This window comes from Artibeus jamaicensis, unplaced genomic scaffold, assembly GCF_021234435.1.
Source record: "Artibeus jamaicensis isolate MK-2021 breed Jamaican fruit bat unplaced genomic scaffold, CSHL_Jam_final contig_471, whole genome shotgun sequence".
In the NCBI taxonomy this organism is placed as follows: Eukaryota; Metazoa; Chordata; class Mammalia; order Chiroptera; family Phyllostomidae; genus Artibeus; species Artibeus jamaicensis.
In genome coordinates, this window is record NW_026521850.1 from 5,253,765 (window position 1) to 5,278,079 (window position 24,315).

General features: G+C 57.9%; 1 protein-coding gene across 2 annotated transcripts in view; it reads right to left on the reverse strand.

Annotated features, from left to right (window-relative positions):
* Window positions 1-24,315, reverse strand: part of PTPA (protein phosphatase 2 phosphatase activator) — a 26,381-nt gene continuing 2,066 nt past the window's right edge. For both annotated transcript variants that reach the window (XM_037146842.2, XM_037146777.2), the window contains exons 2-10: window positions 22,200-22,297; window positions 19,868-19,954; window positions 15,647-15,772; window positions 13,906-14,023; window positions 11,950-12,049; window positions 10,930-11,054; window positions 9,972-10,072; window positions 5,462-5,569; window positions 1-1,546 (exon numbers count right to left, since the gene is read on the reverse strand). In XM_037146842.2, the coding sequence (XP_037002737.1) occupies window positions 1,469-1,546; window positions 5,462-5,569; window positions 9,972-10,072; window positions 10,930-11,054; window positions 11,950-12,049; window positions 13,906-14,023; window positions 15,647-15,772; window positions 19,868-19,954; window positions 22,200-22,297 (941 nt within the window). In that variant the 3' untranslated portion in view covers window positions 1-1,468. The remainder of the gene's footprint in view (window positions 1,547-5,461; window positions 5,570-9,971; window positions 10,073-10,929; window positions 11,055-11,949; window positions 12,050-13,905; window positions 14,024-15,646; window positions 15,773-19,867; window positions 19,955-22,199; window positions 22,298-24,315) is intronic.

Sequence of the window (24,315 nt, forward strand, 5' to 3'; positions counted from 1 at the left end):
ACAGGTGCAAAACAGAGGCTTTAATCCAAACAGAATGAAGGCGCAAAGGGGCTGAGTGGGGCCTGCAAGGGCACGGGAAGGGGGTGCGGGGAAGGAGGAGCCGGGAAGGTGGTGGTCGGGACCCTGGGAGAGAGGCAGGCCCCCACGGAGCCTCTGCCTCTGCTCGAAAACTGTGACCCTGTGCCTCCTGTCCCGGCCTCTGCCCAGGCCGCCAGTCCAGATCCAAGGGTTAAGCCCCTGAATTGTGCTTCTTGGGGCTCCAGTGCACCCGAGAAAGGTGCGCTCCTTGTGGCTCACCTCTCCCAGAGGGGATGCGGCCCCAGACATGAGCAGGGGCTAGTGGAGAAGGGCGGGCCTGGGCTTGGGCGGGGAGCATCTGCGGGAGGCAGGCCAGGAGCAGCCCTAGAGGAAAACTCTGGAAAGGAAATCAACATGCTGCTACCAGGAGCCCCTCAGCCCTGGGTGGTCCTGCCCATCCTCAGAGCCAAAGCCCAAGCCTGGGCGGCCACCACCACCCCACCCTGGATGCCAACAGGCAAGTTCAGGGAGGTAGGAGGACCAGGGGGTGGGCTTTCTGGGCCCGCCCGCTAAGAACCTTGGGAAAGCAGCAGTGAGGAGACAGAGGTGGCCACAAGGGTATACCAGGAGGAACCCAGGCTGTCCCCAACCACGACAGGCCCCAAGCCCCTTCCAGTCTCTGCCACCCGCTCCCGGCCAGAGACAGCTTTGGAAGGGCAAACCTTGCCCCATGAGTCTGGAGCAAGCCCCGAGGGGCCCTCTCAGGTACCACACCCACCGAAGGGCAGCTTGCAGAGGCTCTTCTGGGGCGGGAACAGGTGTGGCCATGGCAGAAGACCCAAGGAGCCAAGGCCCAGAGAACAGAGAAGCCAGGAAGAGGCACTGAACACAGGCGCCCTGAGGCCCAGGGGCAGCTGTGATGAGGAACTGGGAGGTCACCAGACAGCCAGCACCTCTCCCCGCCTGCCCCGCCCCAGGCTGGCCGCTGGCCTCAGCCTTCAGCCCCCAGACACCCACCCCAACATGGCTTGGGAAACTGACCCACCCGTCAACTGAGCCAACCCCAAGAAAGCAACAGAACGGGCCAAACACCTCCCCTCCCCACAGTGGTGCACAGCAGCCTGGGTCCCAGGACCGGACTGGCCAGAGGGTCGAGCCGAAGGCCAGAAGCGGGGTAGGGCCCGGGGACCCTGTCCCAGCCCCTCTCTTCTTGACCGTCCACCATGGCAGAAGTCAGCAAACTGGCCACACTTTGGTCACTTCTCCCAACTTGGATCCTTCAGCCATATGCCTTGAGCCTTTCCTGACCCCGCATTCACCACCCACCCCAGTAAACAGCCTCTCATCAAACAGAAAGAACACAGGGAGGGGGCGGGAGGGGCCACAGCTGGGGTCAGGAAGGGCAGGCACGGGAACTGCGGCCTGGATGGCACTGGCCGCTCAGCCCCTCCTAGCACAAGGAGACGGGCTGGATGGGCAGCAGGCTTCCAAACTTGAAGTGCTGGATCACGGGGAACTTCTCCAGGCACTGTGAGGGAGGAGAGGAGAAGCAGAGGTGAGGGCCGCATGGCACCCTGCCAAGGCCTGCTCAGGCCTCCGAGGGACCCCTGGACACCTCTGGACACTCGGACCAGCATGGGTCTAAAGGCGTCCCAGGACCCAGGAGGAAGTCCCATCTCAGGGTAAGCGACTCCCAGTCTCTGGGGAAGGGAAGGGTTTCCTACCTCTCCCTGACCACCCCATCCCATCCAAAGACCCCCACTCCATGACAGTCAGACCCACCAAATGAGAATGAGAGAGAGAGAGAGGGAAGAGAGCCCAACCCCCTGAAGCAGAAGTCAAGAAGAGAGGCAGCCAAGGGACATCACTTGGCCCAGAGGGCAAGCTGGGACCAGGACAAGAAGAACCCTCTAGATCAACGAAGGACCCCCGAGCTGAAGTCCCAGCTCCGAACGAGAGGTATGAGAACCATGGAACACAAGCCTGAGAAGGGTCCAAGGTCCATTTTCTCCAACTTTCAGTTCTTTGGACTGAAAAAGGCCTCTTGGCACTTCGGAGAGACACAATAAGAACCAGCTGACAGCCCGCCGCCACCCCCCCCAACCAGGGCAATTCCCAGCAGCCCTGTGTGTGGGGCAGAGAACAAGAGCCCTGAGCAGGGGCTGGTCCTGCTCCCCAAACCCAGCCCACCAGGGCCTCAGCCCCAGATTCTGGCACAGCAGGAGAGATGGAGAGATCGAATGACCCACCACAGAAGCTGGCCCGGTGCACAGCCTCCAGGCCCCAGGCTGGGGCACTGCTTCAGAACCACAGGGCCAAGAGGGGCCGGGGCCCAGCTCCCAGCCACCCTGCACACAGGCCCTGGACACCAGCTCGCTCTTACAGGCAGCAGCTCCAAGCATCTGAGGACCTGCCTCCTCTCAAAGAAACCACCAGAATGTGGAACAAAATTTACAGCTTCAGAGTGGGGGAGAAACCCATTCTGTGACCATGACCTCAACTCCCAACTAAGAGGGTTGAAGGCATGCTGCGCCACCCCGGCTCCCTCCCCTCAGTGACCAGCCGCAGAAAAGAGGGGGCCCGGCCAGCTGTCTGTGCTGTGTGTGTGTCAGTCTGGGGGGGCCACAAGGACTGAAGGGGGACTGGGAGGTGAGCAGGAAAAGGGAGATTTTTTTGTGCAGTGGAAGAAGGTTGAGGAACCAAGGTCTGTGGGAACAGAGCTCCAGGCCACATCCAGGCTCCCCGGCCTGGGGCAGAGCAAGTGGGGAGCAGCAGCTGGGGGTGGCCCCTGCGGGGAGCAGCAGCAGATCTGGGCCAGAGGCAAAGCAGCTGCCACTGTGCTTATGTCATGGAGGAAGTGGTGGGAGTTTATAAGGGGGGCAGGGCCCTGGAATTCCAGAAAGGGTCAAAGGTCAGCCTGCTTCTAGCTGCAAAGGCCACAGACTTGGGGAGGGGGTAGGGCAGAGTTCTTGCCACTCTGCCCTCAGGGAACCCGAACAAGCTGCCCCAGGCCCCAGGAAAGGTGAGGGGCTGGGCTAAGGCAAGAGGCTGCTTGGGGCCAAGGAAGCCAACGCTCCAGGTGACAGCAAAAGGGGAGCCTTGGGCTGGGCCTTCCTCCCAGCTTCTTGTGCCCCGGCCACTGCCACAGCCAGCAGAGGGACACCACAGCCCACCCCGACAGAGAACGGTTTTCCACCTGGAGGCCCTGCTGGGCCTGAGACTCCAGTGGGAGGAGAGGCTCTCCGGGTCCTACCCGGGCCCTCCTGATGGCCCACTGACAGGAGAGTCGGCCCAGGAGAGCCAGGCCCACCAAAGCCAGCCGCCCCCCTCCCCGTCCCCGCAGGGCCCTGAAAGCCTTTGGCCCTTCGGTCCAGAAAGGCCAGGACAGACAGCGTGGAGATGCAGACAGCTGGTTCCAAATCATGAGGCCACCGAACGTGGGGCCTCTGTGACAGATCAGGGGACAAAACCCCCTTCGGCAGCCAACCCTGGCTGGCAGCACTGGCCCTTGCTAACCCTTTCAGATTTCAGGACCAGCAGGCTTCACCACACAGACTGAGAACTGGTCTGGAAAAGCCCTTCCTTGGACCCCTGGGAAAGGAGCGTGTGATCCCGTGGACTCTTGGGGACCCAAGACCACGGGCCACTTGCTCCAGTGACGACCACCACAGACTTGGTGTCCCTAAAGTCACGGAGTCCCAGGGCTGTCCTACAAAGGAGTCTGGCCGCCACACTGTGCCCAGCAAGGCCGCAGGCTCACAGTGCGCCTGCGTGCACCCGGAGCCAGACTTCCCCGTGTTCAGGAAGGGCGCTTCCTTTTCTGCTCCTGCTCCCTCTACCTGGTCCGGATCTGCAGGCGGTGCTGGTCCCTGTCCTTGTGCTCCGCATCCGCAGAAACACTGACAACTGCCACAAAGACTGTCCTCACTGCACTATCACCATTTTGAATCAACCCAGAGTTCATTTGCCTGCGAAGGAGCAGGTGCAGAGGGCAGCAGGGTCTCCTGTTCTGCCCTTAGGGGCCCAGGTCAAGGTACCTTTAGTTACTCAAGTCAAAACTGAGGAAGGACAGCACCTGAAGACCCCATATAGGAAAAGCACCGAGTCCTGCCTGTGGTACAGGGGAGGGGGTGCTGGAGGTGGGTAAAGGCCCTTCACCCCTCCCAGTGCACTGTGCATCCCCCCTGCAGTGGGGAGGGCTCCACAGGGTGCCAGAGCTCCCCAGCAGCAGCCACTGAGAGCGATGCGGGGGTGTCAGGAACAACAGGACACCAGAGGGCAGTGACCCGGTGCACGCCGCGCAGGAGTGCCAGAGGAAAGGGCTGTTGGCTGCCCGGAAGGAGCCTGCGCAGCCCAGCGAAAGAACACTCCTCTCAGATTAGAGAGGTATGTGGGCTGGGACCTCAACACAGGATGTGAGGTCCAGAGGAAAAGGCCTGGAGGGGGAGGGGCAGAAGGGAAAGAGAGGGCCAGCCCGGCCAGGCCCAGCACCATTAACCCCTTCAGGGCCACGCGGAGCGAGCGAGGGCCATCAGAAGCACTCGTACCGCCCAACCACACCACCCCGCCAACCCCAGTTCCACACCCAACCGGTTCCCCAGTCCACCCCTCTTGCTCCTGGCCTCTGTGGGGGGGAACCTGAGAAGCCCAGGTACAATACGGTTGACCTGGAGACCCTTCACTCCAGGGGAGACGGAGGGCCAAGGGCCAGGAGATGGGCCCCACAGACATCTGAGACCCCAGTCTGAGGCAAAAAGAGGAGACTTTGGGGACCCATTGTTCCAGGTGAGGGACTTCATTCACATCCAGGCCCCTTCCTGGCCAAGGTCAAGAAGTCCAGACTGGTCTGCCCAAGATGTGGAAGGAGCTCGTGGAAAGGACAGGGTGGAAAGAAAAGGTCTCCTCCCTACCTGCCAGGGAAAAGCTACCTCCTTGGCTGGGAGAAGGGTGCTAAGGAGAACAAGGAGGGCAGGGGGCAGCCACCTCTCAGCAGGGGGCACTCCAGAAACACTGACTGGAGGGAGGAGGAGGACCACCTTTAGTGGTCATTCAAAAATGCCAGCTCCCACCTGTCCAGGGATCAGACACCAAAGTTTGAGAAGCACCGCTTTGGAAAATGCCTCCAAAGGATAAAACCCTTCCCCAAGCATATCTGCATTTTTGCACCCCCACAAGGTGGCAGAGCGGCCAGGGACCTCTGCCACCTCTGCCGCTTGACACATGGGAAGGAGGTCCCTTTCTGCCCCAGGCAGCAGCAGGACCTCGCCTCCCTCCAATCGCAGAGCTGGGCCTCAGTCCAGGGCATCTGACAGCCCGTCCCACAGACGGAGATTCTGAGGCCTCAGGGGTCAGAGGGGCTGGCCCAAGATTCAGAGCAAAACAGCAACATGGGGTGGAAGATCAGCAGCCCCAGGGCTGAGGGCCCCAGCCAGCCCCAGCTCACCTCGGCCTTGTACATGCGGATGAGACCCTGGTTCACTTTGGACCAGGTGGGGACCGCACTGATGTTCCACAGCTGGTTGGAGTGCTCTGCAAAGGGGCCCGTCTTCATCTGGAAAAGAGAGTCCACAGCTGGAAAAGCAGGCCACCGGGGAGCCCTCGCTCTGCTCCCTGCGTCAAGGTCAAGCGTGCACGCACGTACACAGGCACACAACGATACACGCACGTACACCCAAATACCAGAGACAAGGTCCCTCTTGGCTTGCAAGACCCACTGGGAAAACATAACCCATAGTCACCCTCTTTTTCCACAGACAAAAAAGGGTGTGTGTGACTCCTACCTTCCAAATCTAGCAGCCTCAGAAAAAAATAGTCTTTGCCCAAGTCCTAGTGCAGCTCCCACCAACCACCAAAGCCAAGGGCGCCCTGACAACATGGGAACAGCTCCCACTCAGATGAACAGCGGCAGCGGCCTGGACCCCAACTCTCTCAGCTCAGCCCCACACACAGGGTGGGCTCTGCCACAAGACACTTGGTCTGCACCCGCCACTGGCAGAGCTGAAGAGCTGAGGGCGAGGCCAGTTTGGAGGTGGGCCCAACTGCAGGCGCACTGGGGGCACCTGCAGCAGATTTGGGAGGAAGGTCTGTTCAGAAAGCCCCTGACCTGGCCAGAAGTGTAAAAGGGATGGTAACCACACCGGCAGGGGACAGGCAGGCACAAGGACAGCTCTGTTCCTGATCACTCTCTGGCCAAAAACCTGGCCTCTGGGCGGGAAAAAATTCTGCAGCGAGCCCAGCGGGGTCCCCATGACATCAGCAGCTACAGCGCCCAGACAGGGAAGTCTGCGTGCCTGACTGGGCCCCTCCGACGGCCCAGGGCCAGCAGGTTGGCATTTAACAAGCAGGCCCCAGTCCCTCCACCCCTCCCGGGCTGATATGCAGCACTGATGCCAGGAGGACACAGTTCAGCACCCTGAGCCCCAGGCTTCGGAAGAGTTGGAAAGGCAAAATTAGCTAACTGGCAAGGAAGCACAGACTTGGACCCTGAGACTGTGGAAGGTTCCAGAACATGCTGTTCATAGAGGCGAGGCTGAGAGAGAGCTCCTCCCGGGAGAAAGGAGGGTCCGAAGCCCTTTCTGCATATTGGGCATCACAAAATAAAGGCCCAGGAGCACATTACTACCACAGTCACCCCGTAGCTGCCCCTCAGCTGTGGCCTCTGCCAGGTGGCCCATTCCGCAGATGTTCCCACTTCTTCAAGAGGGGCGGTTCTTCAAACGCTGCCCTTTTACCAGTCATCTCCTTCTGGCTCAAGTCCCCCCAGGACCTGTCAACCCCCAGGTTCAGTACAACAGGCTCCCTTCCTCGTGCAGTTGAGGCCACGGCCCAGGGCGCTAGAAAGAGACAAACCCACCCTGGTGCTCACAGGGCTTCTCCTGGGCCAGTCCCTTCACCCAGAATCTCTCCCCTCCTCTATCTAAGGTTCCCTTTTCCAGGAGGGCAGCCAGGCACCCCAGCCTGCAGGCGCCTGGCCTCCCTGGGGCTCCCTTCCAAGAGTCCCACTCAAGCAGGCTCCACCTCCAACCTCCAACCCTCCCCCTCACCCCGCCCTAGGAGACAGGGGCCTGGCTCTAGCCTTCTCTCACTTGCTTCCAGGCCCTGAGCTCAGGAGCCAGGGAGCTTGTATGACCAGCTTCCTTTGGTCGGGGCCCGGGAGCACACCACTCAGGAAGATCCCGCTGGCTTCCCCCCACTGCAGCAGCTCCAGGGGCCTGCTCAGCGAGGGCGCCGGAGGATGCTGGGAAGCCTCGCCCACTAAGGGCCTGGGAGAGGAACCCCAAAAGGTCTCTCTGCACTGCTGACAGAGCCAGGGGGTGGCCTGACCTCCAGAGCCCCAGTGGCCCTGCCCCCACCTGTGAAAAAGCCAGAGATGCTCTTTCTCTAGGGGAGCTGCCCCCTCCCATCCCCAGGCCTTCAGTGTCCCAAGGTCTCCCCAAGTTGCAAAGGAGACTGCAACTCTGGGAAAGGGAAACAGATGAGGGGGAAAGGAATGGGCACGAGAAGACAAAAAAAAAAAAAACAAAACCGAGCTCACTCTAGCCACAAAGGGAGAAGAGAAAGCTCGAGAACCAGCGAGCGAGCTGCAGTCCCGCAGTGACCCCAGGGGAATCGTGTGAGTCAGAGCAGCCATGTTGAGCAGGAAATTACTCACAGACGCTGCGTTCCTGCCTCTCCACTCCCAGGAGAATCGGCCTTTTGTAAATGGTTCCTCTGTCAGTAACTGAGGGGGATGGGGAGGGGGTGGGGGAGGCTCTGTACAGCGCCTTCCTGTCAGCTCCTTCCCTTCCAGCTGAAATCTGATCCCTCCCTTCCCAAAACTCCAAATTTAGAAGCCAGATTGAAACTGAAATTCTTTTCCTGCCTGCCTTGGGCTCTTAAAGGCGCCAGGGCTGCATTTCCTGCGGCAAGAGAAGCTCTTCAAAGTGGGTCCCTCTTCTGGGAGGCCCATGGCTACCAGGACAAGTCCCAGGCTGGTTCCCCAGCCCCGCAAGAGACCAGGCAGGAGGAGAAGCTCAGTTCCATTTCCAGCTTGTTCTGCTTCACCCAGCTGCCCCAGCCCTAGTGATTCCCAGGGCTACAGAGGGAGCCCCGCCCCCTTCCGGGACACAGCACGCAGAACTGCACCCCCGTCTCCGGGCCTGCCAGCCCGTGTCCAGCCCTGGGCCTCCCTTTGTTGGAGTGGGCCAGGCCAGGGCACCCACTCTCCACCAGGAGCTGCAGATCACTGGTCTCAGGAGGAAGGGGACAGGGGTCGGGGGTACCCTAGACACTGCAATCAGCAGCCAGGTCAGGTGGGTAGAAAGGGGCCCTCACTACGGTCACCTTAGCTTTGACATACACCCCTCCTAGTGACAAATAGTTCCCACCATTCACAAACACCTACACCCAAAGAGAAAAGCCGGCCTTGCAGAGAGGGTGTGAAGCTACTGAGAAGTGTAGGGCCTGACCCCCATTAAATGGCAACCAAAACCTTCTCCACGTTCAACGTGCCTTTAGTGCCACCTAGTGGGCACTGTGGGATTTTTTTTCTCTAGCAGAGGAACTGGATTCCAAACTTTGGGAAAGCTTTTGGGTTTTTTATACTAGCATAATCAACAAAACGAACAAAAATATAAAGTTTTAACCAGGAGCCGACTCCCATATTCCCTGAGGCCGGACATGGCCCTCCTCCTTGCTAGTTACAGGGACCCAGGCAACTGGCCTGCCACCAGGGGGAGCCAGACAATTCAGCCTTTTACCCTCCAAGGGAGCCAAGCCACAGCTCAGCATAACACGTGCACCCCTTCACCCCTCCCGGCTCCTCCAGCTCCTCCTGGGGTTCCCCAGGGCTCCACAGACCCCTGCATTCCACTCTGGAGTGAGCAGCAGGACTGGCTTTTACAGTGGTGAGCCAGGCTGCCCCGGAGTCCTTCCGACCTTGGGCCCACCACACTGCTGAAGGCAGCAGATCTCTGCAAATGAAGTGGTGACCGCCCACCCATCAGTCCCGAGTCCATTTGCTGACTTGGAAAAAAAACATGTCATTCCCCTCTGGCCTCTGGAGTCTGGCAGAAGCCTGAGCCGAATGCTGACCAGGAGGAGCCTGGAGCTACAGCTGCTTAACCAGGCTCCCCCGCTCTCCCCCCATCTTCAGCGGACTCAGAACAGGCAGGCAGCCAGCCGCCCCCACAGGCAGGGGTGCACGGTGTGCCAGGGACGACACAGGAGCCAGCAGACATGCATGTGAGCATCAGGAAAAAAAACAGGGAACCCTCTCCAGACAGACCAGAGCACCCTCTGGAAGTTTGCAGGGGACAGGTACTAGGCAGGAAGGATAAAAGGCCACCTCCTGGCAGAAAAGCCCTGAGAGCGATGGGTCCCTGACCTTCACATGCAGTCACCTGAAACAGGTGACTAAGGAGAGGTTTCTGGCTCCCCACACCCAAGATGCTGATTCAGAAAGCTGGTGTGGGGCCAAGGAATGTACACTTTAACAAGCTCCCCAGATGACCTTGAGGAAGTGGTCCAAGGCTGCACCGTGGGAGACTCAGTTAAATGACTGATGCTGGGTGGGCCGGGGTCCCCTCGCCTGGACCATGTCCTCAGGCCCTGATGAAAGCGTGTCTCCGCAGAGAAATCTGTCCTGCAGAGCTCCGCAGGCCGGGTGGCAGCCCCGCCTGCAGGATGCTGAGCCTGCCCACCCTGCAGACCTGATGCATCAGTCACAGGCCTGCTCATGAGTGGGCCCAGTCCCTCAGCCCCGGTAGGAAGCCCACACCACCGGTTTGCAGAAGGAGATCCTAGGTGATCAGAGGCTGACTCAACCTTTCAGGGAGGCCTGGTGGGGCTTCCCCTTCACTAACCCACCTCCCGGGACCAGCTCTGCCATCTCTGGGCAGCAGCTCTGGCCCCTCTGTCCAAAGCCTCAGCTCTCTCAGCCTGGGGCAGCCCCGGGTTCGCCCTCAACCCCTCACCTCGGTGATGAACAGGATGCACTCCAGAAACATGTAGTCCTTGTGGTTCTCATTCACGGCCTTCTCGTCCACGAAGTGCCTGGGCTCCAGATATGGGTGATCTGGGAACAACGGAGAGCCGAGCTCAGGGCTGGTACTCACACCACCGGGCGCCTCGGCCCGCTGGGCCCACACCCACCCAGGGCCGCAGTCCTGCCTGTGCACCCTGAACACCGGATCTCACAGGAGCAACAAAGAGCCTCGTGCATGTGCATATTCTAGCGTGACAGCCTTCGACTGAGTCCCGCATCTCTGCGGTGGGGTAAGAGCAACACCCACCTTGCAGGGCTGCTGAGAACCAACTGACAATCATGAGCATGGACAGGCACCCGGCACAGCGCTTTCCCAGTTAGGAGATGGTTCCAGGGTCACTGAGAAGCTTCAGGGAGGTAGCCCACCCAACGCACTTAGAGCAGTGCTCGGCACAGAGCACGCATTCGACAGGGGTCCCTTGTTAACGTTACCGTGTGGTCAGGCACACCTGTCGGAGCAGACACTATCCCTCGCTCGTGTTGGCTTGCTCATGGGAAAGTGGGCCCACTCTAGCAAGCAGCCCACTGCCCAGCACTTGGTGACAGCTCCTGGATGGGCCCCTTGCACATGACTCTATAGTGATAGTAGATGATGGTGGTCACTGAGTCAAAGAGCCACTGATTTTCAGCATAAAACCCCACAAGCTTCTGCCAGGAGTTGGGGTGTATCTCACACCAGTCCACCGTGTGTCAGGGGAGAGCCTTCTCACTTGCCATCATCTTGGAGGGCCCCCGCCTCTGCCCTTAGCCAATCTAGTCCCTGCTTCACCAGCTGTTATTGTCTGGGCAGGAGGAGGAGGAAGGAGGCACAGGGACGGAGGAGGCCCGGGAGCAGGCACACAGAACACACCCTGCGGGGTGGAGAGGTGCATGCCCCACTTCAGTACCTATCAGCTGCGAGCTGCCCCAGATGAAGGGCAGAAACTGGAAGTCGTCTAGGCCCCACACTCCCTGGCTGCCTGCGGGCTCCATCCTGTACGTTTTCTGAAGTTTCCGCATCACCTCAAGGTACCTGCACAGGAGGGTGGAGAGGAGAAGGGAGGTAGCAAAGTAAAAGGTCAGCCTCGACCCTTCTGCCACTGGGAGCCCAGGGAGGCTGGAAATAACCACCTAAGAGCATCGCTGGTCTGTTTCGTCGAAGACCCATGGCACCAGTCAAGTCAGCTGACGCCCTCCGAACAATGCTGCTGCCCCCCCTACTCAGTCTTCCCTCTGCCCAGGAATGGGGCCGAACGCCTCCCGGGAAGGGGCATCGGCACCATCGGCCCCGACCACGTAAGACCCTGGGCAGGAGCCTCAGCCTCCCTGCCTTGGGCTTGCCAATATCATGGAGGGCTGCATCCCAGCCGCCACTGAGCCCCTGCCTGGTGGCACTGCCGGGTGGGGCCCAGAATGGGCACTGTCAATGCGCTGGTGGCAGGAACACAGGTGGTTTGGGTGGTGAGGGGTGCAGGTCAGAACCTGACTACCAGGGTTCACCGGGCTGTGTGACCTCAGTGAGCAGACCCCATGTCTCTGCCTCAGCATCCCCATCTATAAAATGGAAACGACAGTTGCTACTTCCTAGGGTTCTGCTGGGAACTGGTCACTTGCTGCTACCAGGACACGTTCTGAGAAACGTGTGGTTGCTGTGTCGTGTGTGGACGTCACAGAGCGTGCTCGGAGGAGCCTGCATGCAAGTTGTGGGCACAGTGCTGCACCAGGCCTCCACTTGGTGAACACCACGGAGGCATCGGCAGTCGTTACGTAACATTTCCTTCACCTGTTAGGCCTCGAACCTGAAGCTGTCAGACGCGCTCCTGGAGAGCCCATCCACAGCCAGAGCCTGATTAGGCCTGGACAAGAGCGCCCTGTCCCCAGCCTGACAGGCACAAAGAAAGAGACCCCACCCCTCCACCCTGACTCACCGATTGAACACCTTAAAGACGATAGCTATCTGGTCATCCACCCGGAGCACCCCGATCTTGCAGAGACAGCAGAGGAAGGCAGCGAAGGCAGCTTCGTGTCCTGGGGAGTGACACAGCCAAGGCTGACGGTCTTCCGGAAAAGGAGTGGGGCTGTTCTTGGCCTCCCCGGGGTCCAAGTCACTGACCCCTGCCCTCCAAGGAGGGGGTAGCACAGGGACCATGGGGACTGCGCCCTCCCCAGAAAAACCTCGGCCCTTTTAAGAGCCACCAGCACTATAATTCTAATCCTACCAGGACCGTAAGCAGGCACGAACGTTTTATTCTGTAGGTCTGACCCACCAAGCCCACCCTGTTCACTGAGCACCTCCTACAGGGCAGTCGCTGTCTGTGTCAGGCCCCAGAGAGACGGCCCCAGGGAGATGGCCCCTGCCCATGTTTGAGAGTTTGGGACAGACATTAATACGTAATCACATCTAGGGTTCCAGCTCTGCAGGAGGCTGGGGTGATAACTGCAGGGTGTCACAGGGGCGTCCTGACATACGGGCTCAAGAAGGGTTCCCTTAGGAAATAATATTTAATCTGGAACCTGAAATATGAATAAGAACCAGCAAGGCACATGGGCGAGGAAAGCAGGAGAAACGGCACGTGCAAAGGCCCTGAGGCCAGGGAAACGCGCGGTCCAGAGAGCCCTGAGCCGGCACGGCTGCGGCAGAGCACAAGGGAGGGGGTGGGACGAGACGTGGCTGACTGGGATCTGACTGGCCACAAGGGCCACAGGAAAGAGCTCAGCCTTTGTCCTTAGAACAGCAGGGACCACTGAAGGCTTCTCGGCAGGCCACGTTCTAAGCGTGGTCACATCACAGGGTGAAGGTCCCTTCTGCCTTCCCCAGGCATGTCAGATAGGAGTGGTCAGCTGCACAGAAAACACTGGCTGGACTTTGGACTGAGTCCATGGTTCAGTGTCATAGAGGGAGGGACGCGGAGAATGTTCTCAGTGACATCCTGACCAACCTCTGCAGAAGGTCGGTCCCTCCAGGGGCCTGGAAAGCTGGTGACCTGTTACTGTCCCTGCACAATTCCCATCATGACCAGACAGAACCCAGGCCACCCTCATTCAGGGGTAATCATCACTCTCACATACCTGAGAGCAACTGAGGGAGGAAAAACCCACCCCCGCTAACCCGACCGCTCTCCTGTCTGGGGTCTTTCCGTTAGTATTCGTCAAAGCCCACCCATGGAAGCATCAAAGCACTTGGTAAACCTGTTCCCTAGCAACGGGGGGAGCTAACACAAGGCTTTCCCAGGCCCCAGGTCCAAGGGGGCCTCCTCCTGGCCTGCCTCTGTAGCCTAGGCTCCTCTTGAGGATCCCAAAACCCAGGCAAGGAGAGGGCCCAACGGAGCGGCGGCTCTCACATTTGCCTGCTTCGGGGCAGGAGGAAGAGGAAGAGAGGGACTTCCAAAACAAGGACCCCTCCTCAACCACCCCCTGACCCAGAGAACACCCCCTTGTCATGGTGCCTGTGTCTCCCTTGCTGTGAGAGTTCAAGAACACAGGGAGTGTGGCCGAGAGCAAAGGGCACAGAGTGAGGGTGGCCATAATGCTGCCAGAGGCCATCAAGCTCTTTCGTTTCTTGAGGCTTCTGTGAGCAGTTGCCTTGAGATATAGAGTAAGTACTCAGTAAATCATTTCGGTGGCTACGATAAGCTCAGACCATCTATGGAGAGAACAGGAATCAGCGCTGCTCATGTGGCAGCATGCAGGGCATCGGCTCCCCCTGGTGGACGAGGCCAGAGCCGCAGGAGCAGCCCCAAGGCTCCCTGTACTCAGCAGCACTGCTCCCCGGCCGGCCCACACAGGCTGCTGGCTCAGGGCTCCCTCAGAGACAACCTGGAAGCAATAGGAAGCAGCCCAAGAGGACACAGTGAAACCAAGAGCGTTCCGGGAATGGCAGGTACCTGTGCCATAGTCGATGCGCGTGGAGTTCCCCACTGACTCCTTCAGGTAAACAGCCACCTCAGGCACAGCAGCTGCCAGATGGGTGGGGACCACTGTACCCACCAAGTTTTCTGCTTCCTGATAACACAAGAGACACAAAGTGGTGGCAGCAGATTATGCAGCATCCTGGTAGGCGAGCGCCCAGCAGAGGCATCTGGCTGGGGCCCAGACGGCTGGCCAGGCGGCCCGGCTCCCTGCTGGGACAGGTCACAGAAGGAAGAGGAGGGAAGGCATTTATTCTCACACAACAGAGACCACCTGGGGTGGCTCTTCATATGCTGACCCTTCCTCGGGGCAACAAGGTTCCAGGGGCAAGACAGCAGGGACCTGAAGCCATCCACTGTCCCACCTGGTAACTCACTGACACCCCCACCGATGCCGTCCTTCACACTACCAGCAGGAGTTTGTGCCACGTGTCCACGGAAAGACACACATGAGGAGGTCCACAGCAGCGCAATTTACAGCAGCCAAAAAGTGGAAACAACCCACAACTGAAACGCCCGTCAACGGCAGAATGGATGGACTATGCCATGTCCCCGCAGTGAAATATTACACAGCGCTGAAAAAGCCACTGCTATGCACAACCACGTGGACAAACCACACAGACATAACACTGAGTAAAAGAAGCCAGACGTTTATATGAAGTTCACAAAAAAGGCAAAATCTATCTATGGGATAGAAATCAAGAGCTGGGGAGACATCAACCAGGAGAGTGCACAAGAGTCCTGCTTAAGTGCTGGAATGTTTTACAGCTTATTACGGGTGGTGGATACAAGAGTAAAAACACATTAAGCTGTACAGCTATAATATGTCACCTTTAAATTGTTACTCAATAAAAACCTTTTGGAAAAACAACTCGAGTCCATGTGCCATCTTAGGAGCCATAGGTGGCCCAGGCCACACTTAGGGAAAGAAAGCATTTTGCTGGGTGCCTGAACTCCCCTCCACTCCATGCGGTAACACGAGGCCGGAGAAGTGAGGGCCCGCCACACTAAGTCTGGCCTAAGGACATGTGGCCCGGGGCTCTCTGGGAGACCTGGTAAAAATCGGGATGCGCAGACTCCGCTCTGGGCCTATGGACTCTGCTTTTCTAAGGATGGGGCTGTGATCCTGCATTTTGTTTCCTTGTCTGCTTTGCCTTAACTAGGTACAGCTTTCATGTGATTCAGAAATAAACACATCACAAAAGGGATGCACTGAGAAGTCCCACCCCACCCACCCTCCTCCTCCCCACCCTCAATAAGAAACCGCAGCTTTATCTGCCTTTCTTGTAACCCTCCACTGGTGTTTCTCTATGCAAATTTGGCAAACATATCTTTTTATTTCTCCCTCTTTTTAACCAAAAGGCAGCTTGCAACATGTATCGCAGCTGCTTTTCAACCTGACAGTAAATCGCAGAGCCCCTTCCTGGAGTCCCCTGCTTGGACTCCTTAATCCTCCTCACAGCTGCAGAATGCTCACTCCGGGAAGACCCCAGTACTCTAACTGATCCCCTGCAGACGGACACCTGGGGTGTTTGAATGGGTTGCTAATACACACTGTGCAGAGGACTCTACACCCACATGGCGATTCCCAAAAGACAGCTAAACGCGTTAGTATTTTTGGTAAATGGAGCTGCCATTTGAACAAGCGCCCAGCGCCTCTGACATGCCTGCAAGCTGCCTACAGCCCAGCTCCCTGGCCTGTCTGGGGCAGCCTCACCTCGTCGAGTCTGGCATACCAGGTCCGGTAGGCCTTGTTCCCAAAGCGAGACGGCTGGTCCACTGGAGGAGTCTCGTCAATCCACCTGTCCAGCGTGTTCAGAAGAGCAACCAGTTTCTCAATGGCCTGCGGGGGCAAAATAGAGGTGGCCAAGCCAGAATGACCAGTGCCTCAAACCAGAGCCACAGAGGGCCCAACTGTCGCTAGACAATGACCCCGAGGTGTGGTGCTAACTGGCATCCCCCTTTCTTCCCAACCGTCCTGAATGGGAAAAAGCCAGGGGGGCGCGGTGTGCTCTACAGGAAGGGACCAGCCCTGGGCTGAAGGGACGAGTGTGGCTTTGGCAGCGGGGCCCTCTCACTTGCTCATCTGGAGAAGCGGGACGAGCACAAACAGCAGCCCGGACCTCCTTCGGAGGGATGGGGGGGGCCTCTGTTTGGCACACAATGCCTCCTCACCATGGAGAACAGGCGGGTGCAACACGGGACACGAAAACGGCTGGTGACCCTGCCACCCAGAAGTAAACGCTACTGCATTTTAACCTGCTCTTCAGCTTCGTCTTTTTCTAGTCCTTTCTATTGCTCTCCATGGTAACAATTTTGAAGGCGGCTACATCTGGACTCAAACCCCAGCTAAAACATCATTTAGTTGCTGCAAGACCCTAGGCCAGTGACTTTACCTCTCTGTGCCCACTTCTTCACCTCAAAAAGCGCAGATGAGAAGCGCCTCGAGGCTCCATGAGGACTAAATAACCACCCAGGATGGGCGCCTAGCGCAGTGCCCGGCACAGGGTGACGGGTCACGGGCACACGCTGCTTTGCAGGCTGCTGTCTCCTCATGAAGCTCGTTGCACACCAACAGGTAAACATCATTCTACAACAGCCTCCAACAGGCGACTAGGATTGCACTGTTCCCGTGGACCGCACGCTTCCCAAATCCTGTTACACATTTGGGTCATTCCCAGCTGTTTGCGCCCACAAACCACACTTCCGAAAACTACCTGGCGGCTCGTGCTCTGAGGCAATGCTGGGCCAGAGGCACAGATGGGAGGGGCACTCTGCGGGGCCGCCGGTGTCCGCCATCCCGACCTGCCCCACAGGAGGTGGGGACGAGTGGAATCAGTGTCACAGGCCAGGGCAACATCGGCACACGAAACGCTGCTCAGTGAGGAGAACAGGTGGGGCGTCTAAACCGCAGGTCTGCGAGGACGCAAGAGGAGTGCCCCCCAGATGTGGCTCACAGAGAGGGGCCCATGAGGACACCGGAAGGCTCGGGAGGGCCTGGTGCACAGGACACTCAAAGGCAGGGGGCCCTGGGAGGAGGGGCCCTGCCAAGAGATGGATCAGGCCTGTGTCTACCAGGCACAGCTGGTGTAAGGGGAGCATCCAGGAGCCCCTGGCACTGGCAGGGACTAGCAGGGTGGTGCCCACAGAAGTGGTGACAGAGAGCGCAAGGAACGGTCATGGGCCACGCACAGCTGCTTCCCAAGAGCTAAGCAGGTCCCTGGGGCAGCGGGGAGGTGGTCTCAAGCTAATGGTGCGCATGTAGGCCAGTGCCCTCACTGCACAGCTCCAGGAGGCACGAGTCACACCGCTGTCCCGTGAGCGGTGCCTCCTGCCACTGTGTGGCATGACAATGGCCTCTCCTCCCATCCCCTACGCTTGGGGCCTGGGAGGAGGGAAAAAAATCCCTGTAGAGGAGAAAGCTCCTTTAGATTTGGCTGAAGCAGAGGGTCAGGGTGACATAAACATGTCTTGCTGAAATGTGACAGAAATGACGCCAGAGCCTGGCTCTCTGAAGAACCAGGTCACCAGGGACACTGATGAGGACAGAGCAGACCTGCCCCCATAGAGCAGCTGGGACGTAGGAGGATGGTGCAATAATCCTGGGCCCAAGAAGCACCAGTAAGGCCGTCTAGAGATGTCAGTCTTTGGTGACAACAAGATCAAGGTGGCACTCCCAGCCGCAGTGGCCAGGCCCCAGCTGCTAGCTCAGCAGGGCCGATGAATAATTAAAAGGCTCCTAGCAATTCGTTTTGCACAGGGATTTTCAAATTGGGGGTTGGGGGCAGCCTCTGTTGTCTTGGCTAGTCAGGGGAGAGGAGTTAGAAAAGAGGGAACCGTGGGCTGGGGCCTGAAAGCACACAGAACACCTTGACCTACACTCCTTCTCCAGAGTCCAGTGCTTCCTTTTTGGATTTCAGGAACAAGTAAAATCTTGGAGGAAATTTTTTATTTTGCCTCCATTTTTAAAATAAAAGAGAACAACAACAAAAAATAAGCCTCCTATCTACTATCATCTTTATTCTGCAAAAATTAAAAACTCTAACCCCCAAAGAGAAGGACAGACATAATCTCAAAACGAAGGAGAGCCTTCTAAACGTATGCCTAGGAGGCCCCCCGGCCCCCCGCCGCCCTTTGTGATGGGCAGTCTGGGTGCCGCCACCCGAGGCCGCTGTGCCCTCTCCCCAGCCGCAGGTGCCACGCCTGCAGCAGGAGACCCACACTGCCCCAAGCAGGAGACAGCCCGGTAGGCCATGTGCTGCGAGCCATGCCCACTGCTGCCCCTGCCAGAGTGGGCAGAAACTGAGAGACCTAGTCCCCCCTGTGCCCTGAGAAAGGAGCATCCCACTGGCCCAGGGCCAGGACGAACCCCAGCTCTGGAGGAGCCTGGGCCGAAGCAACAACACTGCGGAAACTGGACCTGCAGAGCAGCTCATCTCACCCGTCGCCAGTAGTGCTGGCCGGTCATCTGGTGCACGCCAGGCACGGTGCAAAGACACCCGACACGTGGGACCTAGCAAATCCTCCCTATTCCCACTCTACAGGAGGGCCACAGGGGACAAGGCCACTCAGGTCAGAAGTGAGAGGCCACCAAAACCCAGTCACCTGACGCCAGAACCCAAGCACTTAACCACGCCTCGACCCTGCCCACAGAAGAGCCCTGGCACTGAAGCACACCCTCCGGGACCTGGCAGCGCAGAACCTGCTGGGTAGTGACGACACCCCCTTTCACCAGCCTTCCCCACCACACTCCCCAGCCCACCGAGCACAGCTGAGCATCCCTTGCCACAGGCTCAAGGAGGAACCCTTCCTCCCACCGCCTGTACTCATGGCCAAGCCCCAGAGCATGGGGTGGGTCTGACAGGAACTCAGGGAGTCATTGGTGGACCAGCTCCCAAGAGAAGACTGGCAATCCCCTGCACAAGCCTGGCTCCCCACAAGTGACAGAAGAGGACCTCGGCCACCCACCGACCAGTCAGGGCTTGGGAATATGCAGGCTGATGGGGCAACACGAGCCTCAGGACGGTGGGGAGACTCTGGGCAAGGGCAGAGCCAGGCCTTACCCAACAGGCCAAGGCTCTGGCTAGAGCACCGGTGAGACAAGGCGTGGAGAGAGGCTCTCAGGCCCTGGCGTCTCAGATAAGAGGCTCAAGGTGGTTCTGGACCAACTGGGACAGGAATCCAAAAGGCCACTGGAGGCCTGGGACCCAGCCTGGGAACCGGCGCAGGACCACACCTTCCCGCGGGTATCAGGCTCCCGCAGACGGCTCCGCCCTCCCTGCACAGGCAGGCCTGTCTCTGAAACAGAGCCGAAGAGCACCCACCGAGCAGTGAGCCCTCAACTCAGCATTCCCACCTCCAGGGATGGACCCTTCGGGCGCAGCGCCCGCAGATCAAGGTGCAGGGACACTCAGGGCAGCAGTGTTTAGGGCAACAGCCTGACAGTCTAGTTAGGGGGCTATTTAAACGAACGAGGGCTGGCTCCGGGAGGCAGCCACTCACAGGGCAGGAGAGCAGGGGCTCGCAGGGCGGGTTGGGGGGCTCGCCCCACACCGCTAATGTCGGGGACACGGGGGAGCAGAGCGAGAGGGCAGCTTTTCTGCTAACGTTACACACGTTTCCACCAGTGGTCTCTGCAGTGAGCATTCTTTTATGACCTTCTTTTGTGATCTCTTTCGTTGTAAAAACATAAATAAAGACGTCAATTAGCAAAAATGTATGCCATTTATACGCTATAAATTGGCATATTTACCTGGACCACAATTTTCTATTCACAGGTTTAAAAAAAGAGACTAGAAATATAGGCACCAAAATGTCACATGTGTTTGGCTGATCTTATGTCTTCCCTCTGCAGTGGCCCTGCTGTGGGCAATGAGCCCATGTGACTTGGAGCTCCTTCCGGACAGGCCCCTCCCAGCAGGCTCCGCGCCCGGCCTACCTCAGAGACTTTGTACTCCAGGGTCAGCTTCTTCCCCTTCACGCCTTCGTTGAGGGTGAGGATGAATCCGATGTAGTCGGCATATGCCTATCAAATGGGGGGAGGATAAGGGGGCGTGGAAAGGGCAGTCAGACCCCCGCTCTTTACACCCAGCCAGCCCTCGGCTCCACCCAGTCACCAAATCACTCCAAGCCACCCGACTCCCACCCCAGGAGCAGGCGCAGTGGGAGATGACGCCAAGGACTGCACCTCAACCCTCCATCCAACTCAAGGGCAAGCCGTGACACTGGGCCTCCAGCGAGAGCTTGCCGCGTGCTCACTGTCGCTACCTGCGGTCTCTCGGCACAACAGCCCCTGAGACGCTACCCCACAGCCATTCATTCTACTGAGGAGGAGACAACACTGCAGGAGCAGTAACTTGCCCAGAGTCTCCTAGGACCCAGATCTCACCAGATGTGGAGCAGGACCCAGCCAACCACACTCCAAAGCAGGGTGGCCGAGTACACGACCACTGGACTACGTCACTAGGAGTCCAGGGAACCATGAAGGATGCCTCCGCTGATCATCTTCCAGATGATTCCCCACCACACCGGCCAGGCCGTCTGCCTGGGGTGCAGGGGCTGCTCCCGAGTGAAGGAACTGTTTTCTGCCCACGGCCAGGTGGGAACAAGGGTCACACGGCAGGCCCAGTGGGTCACCCCACGGCAACGCTCCCCACGCAGGGCCGGTCTGAGCCCTCCTCCTGTCTACGGCCACTGTCCACAGTCACCCCTGCAAATACACCGGGAGGCAAGAGGGGAAGCAGCACAAGGCAGCATCACCCTCCATGGTCCCTGCTTCCACATGGGTCCAGGTCTCTTGGCGACTAAAATTCAGGACACTCTTTCATGAACATGACTGTGTGCAGAGTCTCCACTGATGCCATCACCATCGTCATCGTCATCCTCGTAGCGGTAAAGAGTGCACTGAATGCTCAGTAGGCTCACTACATGCCTGCACCGGGCCGGGTGCCTTTGGGTTTTAAAGCACCGAAGCCCCCAGAGGATCCCATTTTACAGTACAGGGAACCAAGGCTGGGCCGGGTCAGACAACTCGCCTAAGTCACAAGAGGAGAAAACAGTGGCCCCGGGCTTCAAGCCCTGTCCCCTCTGCTCCTAACCCCATGCTCTTGCAGCTGCACTCTGCAGCCTAGTGAGACACTGGGGGCCACCGCAGAGTCCCTTGTCTGGCCACAGCAGGGCCATGCCCTTCACCGCTGAGCTGCAAGGCGCGGCGAAGGCTTCTAGCAGGTATGGTCCCGCACGCACATCAGGAGAGAAAGTGACCAGAGCTTCCCCCAACTGCTGGTGCCCAGGGCACGACCGGCAAACTCTGCCCACGATGGGCCAGACGGTAAGTGCTCAGGCTCCACAGGCCACACAGCCTAGTTCACACGCTCTCGACTCTCACTTTAGATTGCAGAGGCGGCCACGGACAACAGATAAACAAGAGGGAGTGGCTGGGTTCCAGCAACACTGAATTTATGAAAACAGGGACGGCCACCTGAGGCCCGCAGGCAATCCCCGCTGACCTGTGGCCTAGACCAACGCAAGCACAGCGGACTCCTCACGGAAGGCCGGCCCTGCCTGCCAGGACCCCGAGCCTGCCCTCCCTACGGTGACACTCCCCATCGCAGCCGACCAGGCCAGGGGCAGGCGCCTGGCTGGAGCCGGACCCAAGCCCTTCCCTAGGAATTTGAAATTGGCTCTTTTTCCTGGGGCACTCTTTCCACAGCCTGGGGGGGACAAGCTGCTGTCTTCTGCCCACCACGAGGCCTGACAGCACAGAAAGCTGGTCTACCCCCCATGTTCTAGGTCCCGGATCCCTGGTACTTTTAGGCTCAGCCACTTCCCTGGCTGAGGCTTCCACGTGACAACCTCTTCTCCCTTTGATACACTGGGTCCCCAACTTGCTGCTCCCTGTCACCAAGAACCCCAGTGATGCTCTCCATCACTTGGGCTCCTGTGTGCGGCCCGCGCAGCACACTCCAGGGGCGCTGAGCTATGAGGCCAGGAGCACGGGTCTCCAGGGTTGGAGAGCACGGGGCCTATGAGGCCTGCGCATGGGTCTGGCCCCAGTGCCCAGGGCCCCTCCCACTAAAGCATCTCTGAATGCTGCCCCCGATGGGGGAGAGACAGTCATCTCCTCTGTCACCTCCCTCCCTGGCTTCTAAGAGCTCCAAGGGCAAGAAGCGTCGGGCACTCACAGCCCACCACTCCTAGAAAACCACTGTCTTTGACAAAACCCATTTCTCCTCCCAGTTCTGACCCTACCGTGTAGACCCTGCTGGTACCTGAGAGCGCTTCCATTTGCCCATGTCTGGGACCGTGTGGATCTCTTTTTTTGGAATGATAAAGTTCTGGGTGGCTGGAGGGGTATCCTCCGAAGAATCTGGGCAAAGAAAATGAAAAAGCAAACAGATATATAAAATTCCACTCCCCTCGACACACACACACTTTTAAACCAAGCCTCCGACACCTGAGCCCTAGTGCAAACCCGGCTCGGCCTCCCAGGACAGAGTGCTGGCTTCACACCAAGCCCACTGGCCTCCCGCCCCCCCTTCCTCCGCAAGGAGAGTAGGGTTGAGGGGGAAGTGCCAGGAGACTTGGAGACCTAAGGAGTAGGATAGAGAATCTAAGATAAGAGCAAGGCAAAGCTCTGCCTAATTCAGAATTCAAACCGGGGCCTCGGAAAGAGACCAGAAACTCTCTTCCTCCTCCCACCTGTTCCGCAAGCCCTGTTCCCAGAACTCCAAAACTGAGACCCTCTACTGTCAGTAAACTGCTACTTTAAATACGATGCTAAATAAAAAGCTCGGTAGGTCAGGCTGACAACCTAACCACATTGTTTTTACCAGAAAATGTGTTCCACATTCCAAATAATCAACTTGCAAATGTTCTTTGAACACAACCCTTTTGTAAATTGGAGAGAAGCCTTCCCTGCAAGGGGACAGCCCTCCAGCCATTGTGTCACAGAGGAAAACCTCCAGGGCACAGGTCATCCTATAGGTAGCAATGGCAACGAATCTTTGATAAATCCTCCATTAAAAAAAAAAAGCCTTCAAACTCAGGACTGTGATGAATGAAGTCAGACCCGGCCTTTCCAGCATCAGATTCTGCCTCTGACAATGGGGCCACCAGACAACTGGATCCCCTAAAACCTCTCAGTGTAAGACAGAAACATCCCAAGTTTTAGACGTGTTCCTAAAACACCCACAGAGGCCTTGGATGGTGTGGCTCAGTGGACTGAGCCCCAGCCTGCAAACCAAAGGGTTGCCAGTTCCATTCCCACTCAGGGCACATGCCCGGGTTGTGGGCTGGGTCCCCAGTAGGGGGTGTGAGAGAGGCAAACACACATTGTTGTTTCCCTCTCTTTCTCCCGTCCTTCCTTCCCTCTCTCTAAATATAAATAAAATCTTTTCAAAAAACCAGAGAGTATAATGTATTACATGAAGTTGTGTTCAACTTGTACCCCCTTTGGAAATCAGTTCAACTTGTATCAGCTCTCCAAACTGACCGAGCTACCGTGTCCCAGGGGTGGCCCAGGTCACTTTTGCAACACACCAACACACACTACAACTCAGTGATGAAGGTTGACTAGCCCCATTTTAAGAAAGAAAATAACAGGGTAAGAAAGAAAAGAACACGGTCCCAAAGGTTCTTGCCCGGCAGAGCCAGGTCTGCGAGACTCCGAAGTCCAAGGCCACTACCCTGTGTGAGCTGAGTAGTTCCCTCCACTTGTCACAAAAAGTCTTACTTCAGACTTCAAAGAAGGACACACCCACCCACCCAGGGAAGCTGGGCCATAGATACCCTCCAAGCCCTCCTCCCTGTCTGGGCCCAGGCTCTCTGCCTTGAGACCCCCTGCTCCCCACACTCCATCAGAGACACACCTCACTGGGAATCCCAGTGGCCTTCTATCTGCTGATGTCATTACCAGACCGCTAAGGGGACACGCGTTAGAGGGAAGAAGTTTTGTATTTAATGAAATAAACATCTGGTTTTGCCCGCCCAGGGATGACCAAATTTGAGACAGGGTAGAACGAAGAGCCAATGTTTTCATGTTCGTTCTTTCTTTTTAAAAAGGTTTTACTGTTTATGCCAGTACAGTTGTCCCAATTTTCCATCGTCGCCCCCCACGCCAATGCTTTCAAAGCACCGGCTGTTTTGCCAACCTAATTTGCTCCTGACACAATCTTTCTAGTTCTGTAACCCAAGCCGGGAAGGGGGGGGGGGGGGCAGTCAGCAGCCTTCCTGTTCTCCGGGTCATAGGTCTAAGATCCCTTACCTGGCACCTCCACCCCCGGTAGTTGAGAACTACAAACAGGCCACGGTGTAAATAAAAGTTACAAAGGGTGATGCCAGAACCAGACTCTCTCATCTCCTTGCACAACCGGCCTTTTTAAATTA